The sequence below is a fragment of the Rhinopithecus bieti genome, unplaced genomic scaffold (genome assembly GCF_001698545.2).
Source record: "Rhinopithecus bieti isolate Rb0 unplaced genomic scaffold, ASM169854v2 scaffold_5179, whole genome shotgun sequence".
In the NCBI taxonomy this organism is placed as follows: Eukaryota; Metazoa; Chordata; class Mammalia; order Primates; family Cercopithecidae; genus Rhinopithecus; species Rhinopithecus bieti.
In genome coordinates, this window is record NW_016804741.1 from 69,007 (window position 1) to 87,943 (window position 18,937).

General features: G+C 47.1%; 1 protein-coding gene across 4 annotated transcripts in view; it reads right to left on the bottom strand.

Annotated features, from left to right (window-relative positions):
• Positions 1–768: 768 nt before the first annotated feature.
• Positions 769–18,937, bottom strand: part of CASS4 (Cas scaffold protein family member 4) — a 48,902-nt gene continuing 30,733 nt past the window's right edge. For 3 of the 4 annotated variants that reach the window (XM_017870350.1, XM_017870348.1, XM_017870349.1), the window contains exons 3-6: positions 13,447–13,548; positions 9,548–9,628; positions 6,795–8,105; positions 769–1,592 (exon numbers count right to left, since the gene is read on the bottom strand). In XM_017870350.1, the coding sequence (XP_017725839.1) occupies positions 1,185–1,592; positions 6,795–8,105; positions 9,548–9,628; positions 13,447–13,548 (1,902 nt within the window). In that variant the 3' untranslated portion in view covers positions 769–1,184. The remainder of the gene's footprint in view (positions 1,593–6,794; positions 8,106–9,547; positions 9,629–13,446; positions 13,549–18,937) is intronic. The other variant, XM_017870351.1, reaches the window with a different exon arrangement.

Sequence of the window (18,937 nt, forward strand, 5' to 3'; positions counted from 1 at the left end):
CACTGTTATGTCTCCAGCACCTAGAACTTGGCATGTAGTAGGCATCCAATAAATAAATGTTAAATGAGTGAATTTAAAACACGTACATGCCGGGAATGGTGGCTCACGCCTGTAATCCCAGCACTTTGGGAGGCCAAGGTGGGGGATGGCCTGAGGTCAGGAGTTCCAGACCAGCCTGGTTAACATAGTGAAAACCCATCTCTACTAAAAATACAAAAATTAGCTCTTCCTTTCTCTGCCATCGTGGTGTGTGCTTGACTCTGCTTCTTGCCATGTCTTCTCATAAGACTTTCAGGATTGTGATTCCTGACCAAGAAACGAAAACAAAATCGCCCCACTCCCCAGTGGATTCAGATGAAAACTGGTAATAATATCAAGTACAACTCCAAGAGGAGACATTGGAGAAGAACCAAGGTGGGCCTATAAGGAATTGCACATGAGACGGCACACACATTTATGCTGTCTGAAGGTCACAGTCATGTTACCACATCAAGCTGAAAATGTCACCACTCTCTGGAGAGTTGTACATGTTTTATTGGGAATATATTTTTTCTCTCTGAATCTGTTATGAATGCATTGGTTGGCCGGGTTCAGTAATAAATATGTGAGACCTTTCATTAAAAAAAAAATACAAAGATTAGTTGGGCATGGTGGTGCATGCCTGTAGTCCTAGCTACTCGGGAGGCTGAGGCAGGAGAAATGCTTCAACCCGGAAGGCAGACGTTGCAGTGAGCTGAGATGGCGCCACTGCCCTCCAGCCTGTGTGTGACAGAGTGAGACTTTGTCTCAAAAAACAAACAAACAAAACATGCACACATTTAATCAATATAAAATATTATTTCTACGAAGTCACTTCAAGCTGATACTGCATACTCCATATATGCTAAACTTCACAAGGTCTTTACCTCATACTGGAGTGAGGCTGGAGTGCAGTGGTGTGATCTCAGCTTACTGCAGCCTCTGCCTTCTGGGTTCTGGACTCTCTTTCCTGACCCTCTGTGGGGTAAGTCAGTGCCCCGGGGTTGCTTAGCCACTTGGTGCTACCAGCTTTGGGTCTTTGGGTACCAGGTCTGTTTCAGCTGATCGGTGTATGCCTCGGCTGGCTTTTCCCATAGGACAGAGTTGCACAAGTTGTGGGTGTGAAGCTGAGAGGTGAGCAGAGGAGGAAGGGAGGTAGAGAGTCCTCATCCCAATGTCCCTCTGAACTGCCGCGTGTGTCGCTCCAGCTTCTCAGCCTCCGCCTGGAGGTGCCCCAGCGCGGCAGGGCTGGGGTACGTGAGCACGGCATTCTTAGTGGCCAGCGCTACGTCCTTGAGCAGGCTGCAGAGGTGACTGCTGCCGCGGAGGATCTCGTTGCGCACGTCCCTCTCCTGGGTCTCCATGCACAGCGTGTCCACCAGCTTCTGGCCCACCGTGATGACCAGCTTGCTCTGAGTGATGATCTCCGCAGGCTGGCTGCTGCTGAGGCCGCCATGAAATGCGCTGATGGCTTTGAAGAGTGCCCCAAAGTAGAGCCGGCAGTGTTCAGACAGGCGGTGTTTCCTCTCAGGAGTCTGTTGACTTGAAGGCTGGGGTATAAGAGGGCCAGGATTCTATAGAAGGGAAGGAAGAAAATAGATAGGAGACTCAATCAATGGGCTGTGGCTGCGTGCCCTTTCCTGTTTTGGCTAGATTTGCAAGACCTTTTATTTTTTTAAAGAAAGCATGGTTTGGTTTGGGAAGCCCAATACTGCAACAGTTGTCTAACAAATTAATGTTTTCAAAGCACCGTAACATATAATATATACAATCTTATATTGTAATACATACATATAATTTTATTCAATCATCTCAATAAACCAACCATAAGAAACCCATTTTAAGAAACACATTGGCCATAACTATAATTTTTTTTTTTTTTGAGACAGAGTCTTGCTTTGTCTTCCAGGCTGGAGTACAGTGGTGTGATCTCAGCTTATTGCAACCTCTGCCTTCTGGGTTCGAGCAATTCTCCTGCCTCAGCCTCCTGAGTAGCTGGGTTTATAGGCACCTGCCACCATGCCCAGCTAATTTTTGTATTTTTAGTAGAGACGGGGTTTCACCATGTTGGCCAGACTGGTTTTGAACTCCTGATCTCAAATGATCCGCCCACCTCAGCCTCCTAAAGTCCTGGGATTACAGGTGTGAGCCACTGTACCCAGCTAAATGTTTAACTTTTAAAAATTCAGGAAAACTTGTTGGTGAGTTTTAAAATGTTCTCAAAGAACAGATTTAAAACATTTAAAATCCAAAATCCTCTCTGATTTAATATCAGAGGTATACCAGAACACCCAACATTTCCAGAAGAAACCAAATATCCTGACCTATCTGCCTTAATATTATTTTTTGCCTTATTATTAAAATATTTATCATATTTGCTAATAAGGTTTCATCAACATTTTACATTCATGAATTTTATTTCGTGGAAAATGGAACTAACATCTCCCAAATCCTATATACTCTCAAAGATTTTCAGTACCTAACTTAGTGGCCACAACTCCAGGTAACAATTGAAAGGTGAAGCTCAGAGAAGAGGAAAGGCTGCCTCTGGCCATTCCATTAGCACATCAGAGATCTGGAGCTCTAGGTCTGAAACTCGCTTTCTTTCCATTAAATTTCACACTCTTGCATTTACCTATGATCTCAAAATTCACAGGCCGGAAGCATTTAGACAGATATGGCATAAAACTGATTTTTTTCAGGAGGGGGTTATGTCTCCGGGGGCCGGTAGGGTTGGAGGGGAAGTTAGACAAGGAGGAGGAAAGCATACTTCGAAGAAGCACATTCATTATTAGAATTGCATATTTGGAAAATGAAAACAATGATTGTCTTTGTCATAGAAAGTGAAGGCAAGATTGAGATGTCAGTTCAGATGGACTCTTGGAAGCAGGGAGTATAAGAATGAAGCAGGTTGAGTGCAGTGACCCACACCTGAAATCCCAGCCCTTTGGGAGGCCAAGGCAGGAGGATTGCTTAACCCTAGGAGTTCGAGACTAGCCTTGGCAACATATGAAACTCTGTCTCTACCAAAAACAAAACAAAACAAAAATTAGCTGGGTATGGCGGTGTGGGCCTGTGGTCTCAGCTACTTGTGAGGCTGAGGTGGGAGAATCAATTGAACCTGGGTGGTGGAGGCTGCAGTGAGCCATGATCTCACCACTGCACTACAGCCGCAGCAATAGAGCAAAACCCTGTCTCCAAAAAAATAAAAAAAAAAAAAAAAAAAAAGACAGAAGGTAGCTGGGCACGGTGACTCACGCCTATAATCCCAGCACTTTGGGAGACTGAGGCAGGAGGGTTACTTGAGGTCAGGAGTTCGAGATGAGCCTTGCCAACATGGTGACTCTCTGTCTCTATTAAAAATACAAAAATCAGCCAGGCATGGTGGTGCACACCTATAGTCCCAGCTACTCAGGAGGCTGAGGCAGGAGAATCGCTTGAACCTGTGAGGCAGAGGTTGCAGTGACCGAGATCACGCCACTGCACTCCCACCTGGGTAACAGAGCAAGACTCCATCTCAAAAAAAAAAAAAAAAAAAGAAGAGCTTAGAAATAATGAGAAGTAATGAGGTAGACATCAGATTATGAGCATCGTAAGTGAAAATATTAACTGTAGGGAGGTGAAAAATGTACTATGATTCTTAACTTGGGGTGCTGGAAATGTGTAGAGATAGTTTTGATTACTGCATTGACTAGGGACTTCTATAGGCAGTGAGCGGGCAGGATTCTGGGATGCTGAATAGTTCATCCCACGCAACGGAGAACTGTCCACCCAGTGGCCAATGGCGCCATGGACCTCCACTGAGAAGTGCTGTCACTCTAAAGAGGGGGCTTTCTAAGTGAGGTCCTTGGACCAGAACATCACCTGCAAACTTGCTAGAAAATGCGCATTACTATGCTCCACCCCAGACTTACTAAATCAAAAATTCTGAGAGTGGGGCCCAGCCATGCAAGTTTTTTTTGTTTGTTTGTTTTCTTGAGACAGAGTCTTGTTCTTGTTGCCGAGGTTGGAGTGCAGTGGCACAATCTCAGCTCACTGCAACCTCCGCTTTCCGGGTTGAAGCAATTCTCCTGCCTCAGCCTCCCGAGTAGCTGGGATTACAGGTGCCCGCCACCACACCCAGCTAATTTTTTGTATTTTTAGATACGGGGTTTCACCATGTTGGCCAGGCTGATCTCGAACTCCTCACCTCAGGTGATCCACCTGCCTCAACCTCCCAAAGTGCTGGGATTACAGGCGTGAGCCACTGCACCCAACCAGCCATGTGAGTGTTAACAGACCTCATAGGTGATTGTGATACACTCAAATTTGAGAACCACTAATCTAAGGCATACTTAATGTTGAACAAAATAACATGACTGTTAGCAATATGGCAGGCCCAAAGACTAGTGTTTGGGGTTTGGCGACCTGAGCATCAGGAGGCCTGAATTCTGGTCCTAGTTTGCCTCTGAGAAGGTACGTGACCTTATCCTAGTCATTGGACATCCTTTTCTTCCACCCTCTACCCCGTCTGCCCTATAACCTAAGTAAGTTTCCCAAGCTTCAGTTATTCAGAGACAACCTTTACAACCTTTACAAGTTATACTCTTTCCACCTTCCTCTTAACCTCTACTGGCTTCATTCCTTTTCTTTAAATGGACCCATTGCTTTTACTTACATTAATTTAAAGGAAACTGTGAAAAATGGTAAATGGAAAACTACTGTCATTTACCACAAATAGAAGGAAACCAATAAAAATAAGCACAATGATAACATCTTTGACTTTTTTTTTTTAAAGGAAGAACATCAAGTGTAAAAGAGGTGTTGAAGATATATAAGCCCCAAATCAAGATTTGCTGTTGTAATCAGAAACATTAAATCAGAATGTCAAAGAGCAGTTGAGTCAGTCCTATTTAGCCTGGTCAGTACCACCCACAACAACCTCGCAGAGCGCCTAGAGTCATTTCATTAATGGTTAATGCTTCACTTCCATTCCCTGGGGTTCGTTCGTTAGACTCACTGATCTCCAGGACTCTCTTGCTAAAATAAAGGACAAAGAATCACAAAAACTAACTCTCGCCCATGTGGGTCATGGCTGTAATGTTGAGCTTTCCATAGCATGATGAGACGAATCTAGCAATAAAGCGTATGAATCAGAAGCTTTAGAGAGTGAGTGCTACAGCTTACCATGGTTCCTAAGTCTTTGTTTTCATCTAACCTTTGTTCCAAGATAGGTTTCTCTTTCTTTTCTAAGTTAGGCAATGTCTGAAAAATACAATTCCTTCAAATTACCAAATGGAGTGGTGTTTTAACACTACTGTGGAACTGTTTAAGTTCACTTTAGACTTGAGCATTCTTTCTCATGTTTTCTGTTGATAGTTCTGCCTACTGATTACTGATTCCTTTTCTCAACCAAGGAGACTTGGGCCACCCAAAGGCTGAATTTTGCCTATCAACATGGCCTGATATGATGACCCACACAGCTTTGTTAGCGTTATATATATGTGTATGTCAATTTTAAACATCTAAATTTCTAGAACGTGTTAAACCTCCTACACCACCAGGCATTTCAGCAGAACACAAAGGTTGGGGCTGAAAGCACCACATTATCTCCTTGACACAGCCCCGAAGTGACTTCTGGGTTCACAATCCCTGAACTGAAGCATCTTGCTCTATAACGTCTGAACTCATCCAGAAAAGTATTTCTTTCTGTCTTTTCTTTTATTTGTTCTTGAGACAGAGTCCCGTTCTGTGGTCCAGGCTGGAGTGCAGTGGTGCAATCTCAGTTCACTGCAACCTCCGCCTCCTGGGTTCAAGTGATTCTCCCGCCTCAGCCTCCTGAGTAGCTGGGATTATAGGTGCATTCCACCATGCCCACCTAATTTTTGTACTTTTAGTAGAGATGGGGTTTCACCATGTTGGCCAGGCTGATCTCAAACTCCTGACTTCAAGTGATCTGCTCACCTTGGCCTCCTAAAGTACTGAGTTTACAGGGGTGAGCCACCATACCCCACCTCTTTTTTTTTCTTTTCCTTTTTTAGAGACAAGCTCTCTCTCTGTCACCAAGGTGGGAGTGCAGTGGCGCCATCATAGCTCTTGGTTACCCCAAACTGCTTGTCTCAAGGGATACCCCTACTCAGTCCCCCAAGTGCATGAGCCACCACACCTTGATATTTAAAAATAAATTTTGTACAGCTGGGGTCTCACTCACTAAGCTGCCCAGGCTGGTCTCAAACGCCTGCCTCAAGGAATGGATCCTCCTGTGTTGGCCTCCTAAAGTGTTGGAAATTACAGGCGTGAGCCACCACACCTAGCCTCAGAAAAGTATTTCTAAGAGTAGCTAAAGTCTGGAGGCTGATCAGATGGTGAGCAATTTGAAAGAATGTTTCTACTTCCTCTTCCGTTGCTAAGAAACACACTGACAATGACTAAATTTATAACTTTCAACAACGCAAGGAGACTTGGTGGTGAGGTTTTAAAAATCTACTCGAACAGTAGATTTTAAAGAAAGTTGAAAAATCCCTTTTAATTCTAATATCATGGTAAACTTGAACCCCAAAAGTTTTCGGAAGAAATCCAAATCAACTGACCTATCTGCCTATGCTGCCCTATCTTTATCTGACTTGTTAATAAGATTTCATCAATAATTTTACTTTCACAAATTGTATTTTCTGGAAGATGGAACCAGTGTCTCCCCAAAGCCTATACACTATCACAAGAATCTCAGCATCTTAGGAGCCACTGCTCCAGGTAACAATTGAAGCCCCTCTTTCGATCGCTTGGAACTCTGAACTCACCTTCCCACAGATATTTGCTCTATTTTTCTTTAACAGTTCAGAAGAGTGTTCATCTTCCCTTTGCTTAGTGGAAGGGGTACTCTTTTGGTGTGATTCAGTTTCTCTTTGGGGAGGCTGGATGCATTTGTCACACTTAAATTCTGCATTTGGGGTCAATTGCACCGTCTCTTCCTTTTCACAGTTCCGCTTAAAAAGGAGCCTTCCGTTGGCAATGACAATGGAGGCAAACCTCTTGATGTCTTCTGGAAGCATCCGTGCCACCATGACAAACCTCTCAAGGTCATCTGGGCTGTTCTGGACATTGTCAGTCACAAGAACTTCCAGAGGCCAATTGCGATTATCCAAGCTTCCCTTTGTTTCAAGCAGGATGCGGTAGGAGTTGGAGATTGTCTGCATCTGGTCCCGAATTCTGTTCTGAAGGTTACTGTCAGTGAGGTTACAGGCAGTCCCATGGACTCCTCGAGCAAAATCCAGAAATTCTCTTACAGATTCTTCTATGTGCTCAGTGGACCTGTGGATTGCATCAATGTTGGCCTCCAGATAGTCTCGGAATCTCCACTTCCTACTGACAAAGAGCATCAGGCCAGCAACAGAGCTGACCACCTTGTGCTGCAAAGACATCACTGTCTCCCTGGCCACATCCAGGTCCAAGGAGAGCTCCTTTGCTGACTCCTCCGAGGAAGAGCTGGAGAAGGAGTCGGTGGATGTGGTGGAGCACAAAGAAACAATGCTGGCTCTGCTGTCAGATCTGGAACCTGATAATCTGTCTGGTTCAGGAGATCGGGAAGTTGTCCGTCTGGAGAACCATGAGGAATTATGGCCCGTGGAATTCTCTGACACCTCCTTGGCTTTTGCCAGCTCCTTCCCAGGCTGAGAAACACTCGATATTGCTTTAGGGATGTCATAAATATTGGGCTTGGTGTTCTGCTGTTCCACTCGAGGAATCAGAAAGCTTGAAGGAACCTTGTAGCTGACATCTTCATCCAAAGGAAATGTGTCTCTGGGTACAAGAAAGCCATAAGAAGGAATTTCTGGAAGACTGAGTTTTTTCTGCATGGGCACACTGGTATTCAGTTGTGGAGTGAGGGACCTGGCTCTGCCACCTGGAGGATTGTGGAAAGTGGAGCTGGAACTGGGGAAAGCGTGGAGCCTTGATTCTTCTGCAAAGCTGGGGAGAGGCGTGTGTCTGATGCTGGCCTTTCCTGGAGACACTGGAGTGTCATAAACCCATTCCGATTTCTGAGGACTTGGTAATGTGCTATAGCTGCCTTTTCTTAAGGTAGTCACTGATATCAGGGGAACACCATGCCCCTGTGGAAGAACCACACATAGTTGCCCGGGTTAGTAACTTTCAAAAGAAGGTACGAGTGCCTCGTTTAAATCTCATCGTCACTTCCCCGCTCAAGTTCCTTCAGTGGCTCCCCATTTCCACTCAAGGTCCTTCACAATTCTTTTGAGCCTCATTTCTTTCCACTTCCACCACGCTGACTCCACCTTGTCTGCCACCATCTGCTTACAGGTCCAGCCACCCAAGCTGTTTACTTTTCCCTGAACTCAGAACACTGACTCATGCCACTGTATTTCATTTTACCCAAACTGATTTTCTCTGCTCTAAAAGCCCTTGCAACCCTTTCTTTTCCATCCACCAAACTCCTATGCATCCCTGTGACACGGCTGAAATGCCAGCTTTCTTTTTTTTTTTTTTTTTGAGGCAGAGTCTCGCTCTGTCGCCCAGGCTGGAGTGCAGTGGTCGGATCTCAGCTCACTGCAAGCTCCGCCTCCCGGGTTTACGCCATTCTGCCTCAGCCTCCCGAGTAGCTGGGACTACAGGCACCCGCCACCTCGCCCGGCTAGATTTTTGTGTTTTTTTAGTAGAGACGGGGTTTCACCGGGTTAGCCAGGATGGTCTCGATCTCCTGACCTTGTGATCTGCCCGTCTCGGCCTCCCAAAGTGCTGGGATTACAGGCTTGAGCCACCGCGCCCGGCCTAATGCCAGCTTTCTTGTAAGATGTTCCCTAATGACCTTGGGTGTAAGTGTGTCTGTGGCACACATGTGGTAGAATCCAATTATAAACATAGATCACACAGATTTCAAATAAAGTCATTCGCCCAATACAGATAAAAGTGTACTGTATCACAGCACGCCCCTGAAGTCTGTCATAAGAAGCCATTATACAATTTTGCTCTGTGCCAGGCACTGTCCCAAGTCCTTTGCAGGATTATCTCACTTAATACTCTCAGCCCATAAAAACAGAGAAGTTAAAAGACTTATCCCAAACCACATAATTAGTCCTATTCCTGAACACAAACTCAATGAGAGGTTTTACCTCAAAGGCAGTAAGGTCTCTGTTATGAGGAATTTGCATTCTAATTTTTGACTGAGCTAATAACATCTTTTTTTTTTTTTTTTTAACTTTTATATTTTAGTAGAGACAGGGTTTCACCATGTTGGCCAGGCTGGTCTTGAACTCCTGACTTCGAGTGATCCACCCACCTCAGCCTCCCAAAGTGCTGGGATTACAGGCGCCTGCTACCACACCCAGACAATATTTGTATTTTTAGTAGAGATGGGGTTTCGCCATGTTGGCCAGGCTGGTCTCGAACTCCTGACCTCGGGTGATCCACTCGCCTCAGTCTCTCAAAGTGCTGGGATTACAGGCTTGAGCCACTGCACCTGGCCCCAAGCTATAACATTTCTGAGAGGATTTTTATGTGTTCATAACACCGCACCTTAGCACCTCTTCATACTTACACTTGCTTGGTCGGCTGGGGGATGGAGTCCTGCCTTCTTGGGGCTGGCTGGTATGTCATATAGCTGCTGTTTCTCTGGCTCCTGGGGAAAGACCGCAAAGGCAGACAACGTGACTGTTTCTTTCCTAATGGCTACACATCACAAACGCTGCCTATTCCAGTGCTTTTTCCCAAAGGAAGACACAAGTTCCTGAAGACTTTTTGGTGCTTTTGGTCATGATGCTCTAATGGTGGAAATCTAGGTGACGGGTCCCCAACCTTCCTCATCTGAGGCAGCGCAGGGGACATTGCAGTCCTCAGTTCTTCTCATAACAGGGTATACATTCAACAATGGACTTTGTGTTTTAAAAAGAGACTTCTAGGCTGGGCACGGTGGCTCACGCCTGCAATCCCAACACTTTGGGAGGCTGAGACGGACGGATCACCTGAGGTCGGGAGTTCGAGACCAGCCTGGCCAACATGGAGAAACGCTGTCTCTATTGCAAACACAAAATTAGCCTGGCGTGGTGGCGCATCCCTGTAATCCCAGCTACTTGGGAAGCTGAGGCAGGAGAATTGCTTGAACCCGGGAGGTGGAGGTTGCGGTAGGCCGAGATCGCACCATTGCACTCCAGCCTGGGCAATAGGAGCGAAACTCTGTCCCAAAAAAAAAAGAGACTTCTCAACCAAAGGTTGCGGGGGAGCGGGGCAGGGGCAACAGAGCCTAATTTAAGCAGTTGCCTAAATTAAAAATGGTAATTTATCTTAGGTTCGTCTTAAAATTAAGCCAGAGGATAAATGAGATTGAAACCTAGTATGTCTTCTTTCTTTTTCTCAGTAGAGATTTTCCTGTGTTTATCACTCATATGTATTCTGCAAATATTTAATGAGTGCCCACTAATGACCAGACACTAAGCTGGATGACACTGTGCACATCACGAGAGCAATAAAAACAGGGTGTGAGAGACTCATTTGATAAATGTGCATCTTAGCAATGACCTAAGGGCCAGGCATGGCGCTTCCTAAAGATCTGATTGTCACTCCCCAGCTCAGACTCCTTCAGTGGCTTGAGATATGTACATGATATAACATATTATATATCTAGTGTGTACAATAATTGTAAAACATATATATTAGGATACAAAAAACAGGTTACAAATTCCAAAGCAAGGCAAGAGAGCACCAAAACAGGTTTTGCAAATAAAGAGAGAAAAAGTTGGACATTGGAAGGTTTCTTTAGAGGGAGTTGGGCTGTGAGTCTCCTGAGAGCTCTCCTCAGCTGGGAAATGGGGTGCGGTGTAGTGGGGGTTGCCTTTCACTCCCCAAAAGCAAACCATCAAGTGCTCCCATGGGATCATTCAATGACTTGAGTTGTCTCCCCTGAGCTTGGGGTCACAGTGGATGGGGGCTGACTCTGGCTTGGGAAAGGTGAAGAGAGAGGGTGGCAGCCATGCCCTGGATGGCCAGTTCTCAGGGTTAGAGTGGCACCGTGCTGTCGTTCGCCTGTTCTCGGGGTCAGGACCAGGGGGAGGAGAGCAAAGCAGTTACCTTGGGCACAACATTAAGAGGGCACCAAAAAAACTCAGTCATCAAGGTAAATACTATTTAAAATGCAATATTTTTAAAAATCATAATGCAAAAAAATCATGAACAAAATGTCACACTTTTACATAAAGACAGGGTCTAGTGGGACTGGGATTAGGGCAAGGTGAGTGAAGTGAGTCATACAAGTGTGTCTTCATTGATAACTTTTGTTTTTTTTTTTTGAGACGGAATCTCACTCTGTGGCCCAGGCTGGAGTGCAGTGGCGCGATCTCAGCTCACTGCAAGCTCCGCCTCCCGGGTTCACGCCATTCTCCTGCCTTCAGCCTCCCATGTAGCTGGGATTACAGGTGCCCACCACCATGCCCAGCTAATTTTTGTATTTTTAGTAGAGAAAGGGTTTCGCCATGTTGGCCAGGCTGGTCTCAAACTCTTGACCTCAGATGATCTGCCCGCCTCAGCCTCCCAAAGTGCTGGGATTACAGGCGTGAGCCACCACACCCAGCCCATTGATAACTTTTGCACCCAAAGCAAGCGCCTGTGCTCCTGGAGTCTATCATGGCAAAGGGAGCTTGTGTGTTTGTCATGGACCAGGCATGGCTCACACAAGAGCTGGAGCAAGAGCCAGGGAGGAATGGCTCAGGGAATCTCGGGAGGATGTGGCTGGAGATGACCTGCTTGCCCCAGAGCTAAGGGGGGAGCCAGCAGCCAGAGGAGGCGCATTTGCCCACTTGGAGGGACTTGCAGGTAAGAGATGCTCAGCAAGGAGGTGAGGGGTAGGAAGTGGGGGGCAGAGGATGTGGCACTTACACGAATGCCCCAGAAGAGAAAGAATCAGCTTGCCACACTGGCCACTGCTATTAGCACCCCTGCCAACAGAACCAGGTGAGCAGGGCCTTTCTCTCTGCCTGCCTCTTGCAGCCCTGCAGGAGTCTGAGACCATCCAGTGAGTGAGAAAGGGTAGAAAACTGAGATGGTGAAACAGCAGATAACTTAGGCAGTCCCTGGAGCCCAGCCCAGCAGGCAGGTCCAAGCCGGGCAGCAGGAGGTTTGGCTTTAAATGAACTAGAAAGTTTGATTATTGCCTAGACAATTAAATTCCTCAACTGACCTGGCGAGGCTAAAGTGACCTTTTTTTAAATTTTTGATTTTTTTTTTTTTCAGACAGAGTCTTGCTCTGTCATCCAGATTGGAGTGCAGTGGTGTGATCTCGCTCGGCTCATTGCAACCTCCACCTCCTGGGTTCAAATGATTCTCCCGCCTCAGCCTCCCTAGTAGCTGGGACTACAGGCATGAACCACCATACCCAGCTAATTTTTGTATTTTTAGGAGAAACGAGGTTTCACCATGTTGATGAGCTGGTTTCGAACTCCTAGCCTCAAGTGATCCTCCCGCCTTGGCCTCCCAAAGTGCTGGGATTATAGGTGTGAGCTGCTGCGCCTGGCCTAAAGTGACTTATTACCTGTGAGTATCCAGGAAGTCACAGAGCCTGCTTGGAATTCTATTTAGACAGGAACTGTTGTTCTAAATCCTGGCTTCATAGTACAATCACCTGAGAGCTTTTAAAAATCCTGATGTTTGGGCCCCACCTAGGCCTGATTCCACAGTCTCTGGGGTTGGGGCACAGGCACCAGGATAGCTAAAGCTCTCAGATGCTTTTGCGTACAACAGAGGTTGGGAGCTACTGATCTCAATAGCAGATGGGTGGGGAGAACGCCACTACAGAGCATTTGGATGGGCTAAGAAAGGAGCAAAGCTATTTTTTGATCACATGAAGCATGTCTTACAAATTTGATGTTCCCCTTATATAAAAACAAGTTAAAAAAAAACAACAACTAAAATTTCTTCCCCCAGAGATAATCAATGTTAAGATAATCAATGATAATCCATGTTAAGACTGTGGTGCATATCCTTCAAAACATCATTTAAAAAAATGTGTGTGTGTGTGTATGTACACACATATATATATTAAATATCTATTATAAATAATGGCTGGGCACGGTGGCTTATGCCTATAATCCCAGCACTTTGGGAGGCTGAGATGGGACGATTGCTTGAGGCCAGGAGTTTGAGACCAGCCTGGTCAACATAGCAAGACCCCATCTCAAAAAGAAAGAGAAAAAACAATCTATTATAAATGAAAAGTAAAAATTTCAAAATATTCAGAACTCAAGTAGTCACAATGTTTTCTAGAGCAGGACTGGGTTCCATGGGTAAAAAGGAGGTTATGAAGTTGGCCTCTGAGTGGTGATGTGTATTCTGGAGGCGGAGCCCCTGGCCTCCATGGTAATGCTGAAATGCAATATGGGTGTGAGGTCGAGAACCCCAGACTCTGGGCGCAGAGGTCTGGGTGATGCGGGGCCCCAGAACAAGGCTCACCTTCAGGACCACGGGGCCCCGGTGCTGGGTAGGCACGTCGTACACCTGGGAAGGCAGAGTCGGCAGTGAGGCCTGGGCAGGTCTGGGAAGCGTGATGATGGCCTTGGAGAGAAAGGAGGAGAGCAGAGGAAAAGGAAATGTCACTCTGATGATCACAGTCAGGTTCAAAGTCATCTCCCCAAAAGCAGAGACAGCTGGGTGGACACTGCTAAGGGAGTCACCTGGCACCCCCCATGGCAGGCTCTTCACTCTCAAGATAGCAGGGTACGGGTGGGAGGCTCCCTGGTGGAGGCAGCCTTCCTCAAAGGTGGCCCACGATGTCGTGCATCTGCCTCACCTGCGAAGTTCACCAGAAGCAGTTAACATGCATATTCTTGGGCCCACGCGGGTTGGACGGAGTCTCTGGGTATTGGGGTGGGGCCAGGAACCTGCAGTGTTAACAAGCTTGCCAGGTGATTCTGATGTTCTTTAGCGACCAGGAAGCTGTGACTCTGATACTGGGATATTCATCTACATTCATCGAGCTAGGCTGAGGCTGGAGATGTGCACGCAATAGGCAGAGGGGACCTTAAGAATGTAAGGTGGAGGGACCAACAAAGTCTGGGAGGAAACTGCGGCCTGAGAGCTGTCTAAGGACTGGTCACCTGGGCTGAGGAAGGGAAGCAGGAGGTGATCAGATGAGCTGCAGTTGGCAGATTTTGCTGGCAGCAGTGGGAGGCAGAAGAGAACCTGGCAATGTGAAAGTGATGGAGAGGAGTGAGGGAGGGGCGGAGGGAGGGATGGAACGGGAAAGGTTAACAGGGAGCGGGTCAGTTAAGGAGTTTGAATTTTATCCTACAAAGGATGGGATTGACCATCCAATTTATATATGCATACTTTTTTTTTTTTTTTAGGTGGAGTTTCGCTCCTGTTGCCCAGGCTGGAGTGCAATGGCGTGATCTCAGCTCACTGCAACCTCTGCCTCCTGGGTTCAACCAATCCTCCTGCCTCAGCCTCCTGAGTAGCTGGGACTACAGGCACGCACCACCACGCCAGGCTAATTTTGTGTTTTTAGTAGAGACAAGGTTTCACCGTATTGGTCAGACTGGTCTTGAACTCCCGACCTTAGGTGATCCGCCCGCCTTGGCCTCCCAAAGTGCTGGGATTACAGGCATGAGCCACTGCGTCCGGCCCCGATTTATATTTTATTGAGAGCACTTGGCCAGTTATTGCTCAAGCCATTTTGGGAAACATAGTCTCAGCCATGGAGCCTGGGTCTGTGAATGGGAACTTCAGATTCAAGTTAGTCCTCCAGAGCTCAATGATGTCGGCTCAATGGTGGGTACCACACTGGGTGCCACAGAGCAGCTTCCGAACCCAGCCAGGGATCCGAGCCCCCAGGGAATTTAAAAATAATACAGCTGCCAAGGCTCCTACCCAGACCTCCTGAACTAGAACGTCTCTATAAGTGGCCTAGGAATGAGCGATTTTTTTTAGAGGATGCTGTCTACCACGGGCTTAAAGTCTAAGAGGGAAATGAGGTCTGAGTACACCAAGGACTCAGGCTAGGAAGTGAGACAGGGCCTGGAGGAGAGGACAGGGTGAAGCTCCGGAGTCCAGGACAAGGAGAATGTACTTCCCACCGGGGTCCCAAGGAGTTGTTGCTGAGTAGGGGGCTTTCTAAGTTGGCTCAGGGAGTGGTTAGGGTTTCAATGTGCGGAGCTGAGGAAGGGAAATGCAGGCGGAGGAGCAGTTTCTGAGGACTGGGTGTCCCGAGGATGCAGCACTGGGAATGTACGTGCTAGATTTATCTGTTTGTTTTTGGTGAGTGAATGCGTAAGGCTTGGATGGTAAACATTAGCACACAGTGTAAAAATCCACCCTGCCATTCACCTGGCTAGACTCGCGGACACAGATAAAGCAGCTGCAATGCAAACAGGATGAACATTTCTTCCAAGGACACGCTGCAGCTGTCACATGTCAAAACAGCCCCCTTCGTTGAATGACGACTGCTTTCTTACTCCCTGAGAAACTTGGTTCCCTAAAATCCTAGGCTCTGGAAGCACAGCTCTCCAAAGTGCTATCAGTAAGAATGAAACATCCCACTCTCGCCTGGGGGATCCGAGTCATTGACAGAGAAGCAGCCTTGATTCCCAGGCCCTCATGTAGCACCTCAGACAAGGGGTTTCCGGGCCCAGCACTCCCAGTCTATCTCCGCTTGCTTTGTGGTTCCCAAGGGGAGAGCGGCCCTCGTCCAGCCTGCATACTGCCCTGTTTTGCCCAGAGCCTATCAAGACACAGCTTTGCTTAGATTTCGCCTAAACCCCGCCTTTCCCCATCCCGTCATGATGCCACCTTTTCCTGTTTGTGAGCTGCCTCGTGGTTCCTCCGCTCTGTGATCTTCTTCTTTATGCTCAGTAAATCTGACTTTGTTCCTGGTGGTCTCAGGCTGATTGGTCTAGGTGGACAAGCCCATCAGTGGTTTCCCATTGCATTTTTTTTTTTTTCGTTTGAGACGGAGTCTCGTCTGTCGCCCAGGCCTGGAGTGCAGTGGCCGATCTCAGCTCACGGCAAGCTCCTGCCTCCCCGGGTTCACGCCATTCTCGCTGCCTCAGCCGTCCCGAGTAGCTGGACTAACAGGCGCCCGCCCATCCGCCCGGCTAATTTTTTGTATTTTTTAGTAGAAGACGGGGTTTCACCGGTTACCGGATGGTCTCGATCCCTGACCTCGTGATCCGCCGTTCCGGCCCCTCCCAAGGGCTGGGATTTACAGCCTTGGAGCCACCGGCCCCGGCCGATTTTTTGTGTTGTTTTTAGTAGAGACGGGGTTCACCGTGTAGCCAGATGGTCTTGATCTCCTGACTCGGATCCGCCCGTCCGGCCTCCCAAAGTGCTGGATTGACACCACCGCGCCTGGCCTCCCATTGCATTTTGAATGAAATCCAAGCTTCTTTTTTTTTTTGGAAATATAGTCTCGCTCTGTCACCTAGGCTAGAGTGCAGTGGTGCCATTTCGGCTCACTGCCACGTGCACCTCCTGGGTTCAAGCGATTCTCCTGCCTCAGACTCCCGAGCTGGGATCACAGGTGCCTGCCATCACGCCCGGCTACTTTTTCGTATTTTTAGTAGAGACAGGATTTCACCATGTTGGCCAGGCTGGTTTTGAACTCCTGACCTCAAGTGATCCACCTGCCTCAGCCTCCCAAAGTGGAAGGATTACAGGCGTGAGCCACCGCACCAGGTCAGAAATCCAAGCTTCTCACCCGGTCTGACAGGCTATGCCCCCGCCAAACCCAGGGACCTTGTGTCCTGGACCACGGGCTGTCACCTTCCTCCCAGCTCTCAGTTATTTGAACACACCAAGCTTTCTCCACCCGCAGACCCTTTCCAAATGCTGTCCCAAGGCCTATTCCTCCCCATGGCTTCAGGTCCATTTTGTTCTGATGGCTGACTGTGGGGTCCCCTATGCCTATAAGGGCAAGTCCACAGAGCAAAGGGACTTTCCTGTGCATGACATTTCAGATGGAAGGAAGCCAGCTCAAAAATGCCCAGTGCTTCTTGGAAAACGTAGGCCCAGTCCCAGTATGGTGATCAATTAAGGAACACGTTTGAGAAACATGCTTTCGAAAGGTTTAGGGAGACAGAAGGAAACTCCAGTTCAGGAACTAGTGGATCCAAGAGCAGTGTCACCAGGAAATCTGGCCCTTTTCTCTTGAAATACAAGAGTTCCTTCTAAACTTAAACTGAAATCAAGTATGTTCTTGATGTGGTGGTTTTTTTCTTTTTTTTAAATTAGGCCAGCACATTATATTAAGGAAGTTGGGATAAAAAAATAAAACAAAGCTCAAAATAGTGGTTACCCTAGTGGGGAAGTGACAGAGAGAAGGCACTGGAGGCTTCTGGGGTGCTAGTTTTGCTGTTTCGTGGTCTGGATATAAGTTACTGATCTGTCACTGAGCATCTCTAGGTGAAATTTCAATAAAGTGTTCATCAGAAAGAATAGTGTCAGTCACAGAGTCAGGTGAGAAAAGATCAAGGAATAAGGGCTCTGTTTTGGGGGGTGATGGAAGTTTTCCTTCACCAGCTGTGTGACTGCACCAGCAGTTTCACCTCCCTGGGAATTAATGTCCTCGTTTGTAAAATGAAGAGTTGTTCTAATCTAAGGATATGCAGAGATCTCACCCAGCTATAGAGATGTCTCATTCTGACACATAGACGCCTCTCTTAGGACAACTTGGGAAAAATGACATGTTTCCACCTTCTCGGACGTTAATTTGGGGCCGCTCTTAGTCTACAGACTGTCAACACAGATATAAAAAGGAGTCCGTGAAATGCCTCACAAAAGGCTGTGTTCCAAGCCTGTGAAGTTGCCATGGGAAAACAGTTCAAAACCAGTGGCTCAGAGTTGCCCGGTCTACCACCAGTCGCTTCCATTTGGAATGTATTTTCTGGGCAGTTTAGCCTCAGGGTTAATGGTTAGATGACATGAGCAGGGAGGAGATGCCTGCCTTTTCTGTGGATCAGAAAATCCTTAACTGATTGTTAACTGGTCTTCAAGTTCTTCTAGCTCCTTTCTTCTCAGAGCAGAGGAAGAAGAGAAGTATTTAGAAAAACCAAAAGGTACAACTGAAGGTGATTTTAGAAAAGATGGGGTCCAACCTTCTCCCAATACAGAGGAGGAAGGAGAAACACAGAGGGTGTTGGGAGGTCCCCAATCACCCAGTGCAACATTGGCTGCCCCAGAAGCCAAGTGAAATGGCATTCCTGACTTGTAAGCCACAGACCACATCTCTTGCTGAGAGACTCCAAGCACAGAGAAGGCAAGAAATTAAAAATTATTATTATATTTTGAGACGGAGTTTTCCTCTTGTCACCCAAGCTGGAGTGCAGTGGTGTGATCTCAGCTCACTGCAACCTTCACTTCCTGGGTCCAAGCGATTCTCCTGCCTCAGCCTCCTGAGTAGTTGGGACTACAGGTGTGCACCACCACACATGGCTAATTTTTGTATTTTTAGTAAAGATGGGGTTTCACTATGTTGGCCAGGTTGGTCTCAAACTCCTGACCTCAGGTGATCCACCTGCCTCGGCCTCCCAAAACGCTGGGATTACAGGTGTGAGCCACCGCATCCAGCCAAGAAATTAAAACAATTTTTAAGTAAATAGGCTGGGCGCAGTGGCTCACTTCCTGTAATCCTAGCACTTTGGGAGGGCGAGGTGGGCAGATCACCTGAGGTCAGGAGTTCGAGACCAGCCTGGCCAACATGGCAAACCCTGTCACTACTAAAATACAAAAAAAAAAAAAAAAAGAAAAAAAAAAAAAAAAAAAAAAAAAGAAAGAAAGAAAGAAAGAAAATTAGCCAGGCGTGGTGATGGGAGTCTGTGTTCCCAGCTACTTGGGAGGCTAAGGCAGGAGAATCTCTTGAACCCAGGAGGTGAAGGTTGCAGTAAGCCTAGATCACGCCACTGCACTCCAACCTGGGTGACAGAGCGAGACTCTGTCTCAAAAAAAAAAA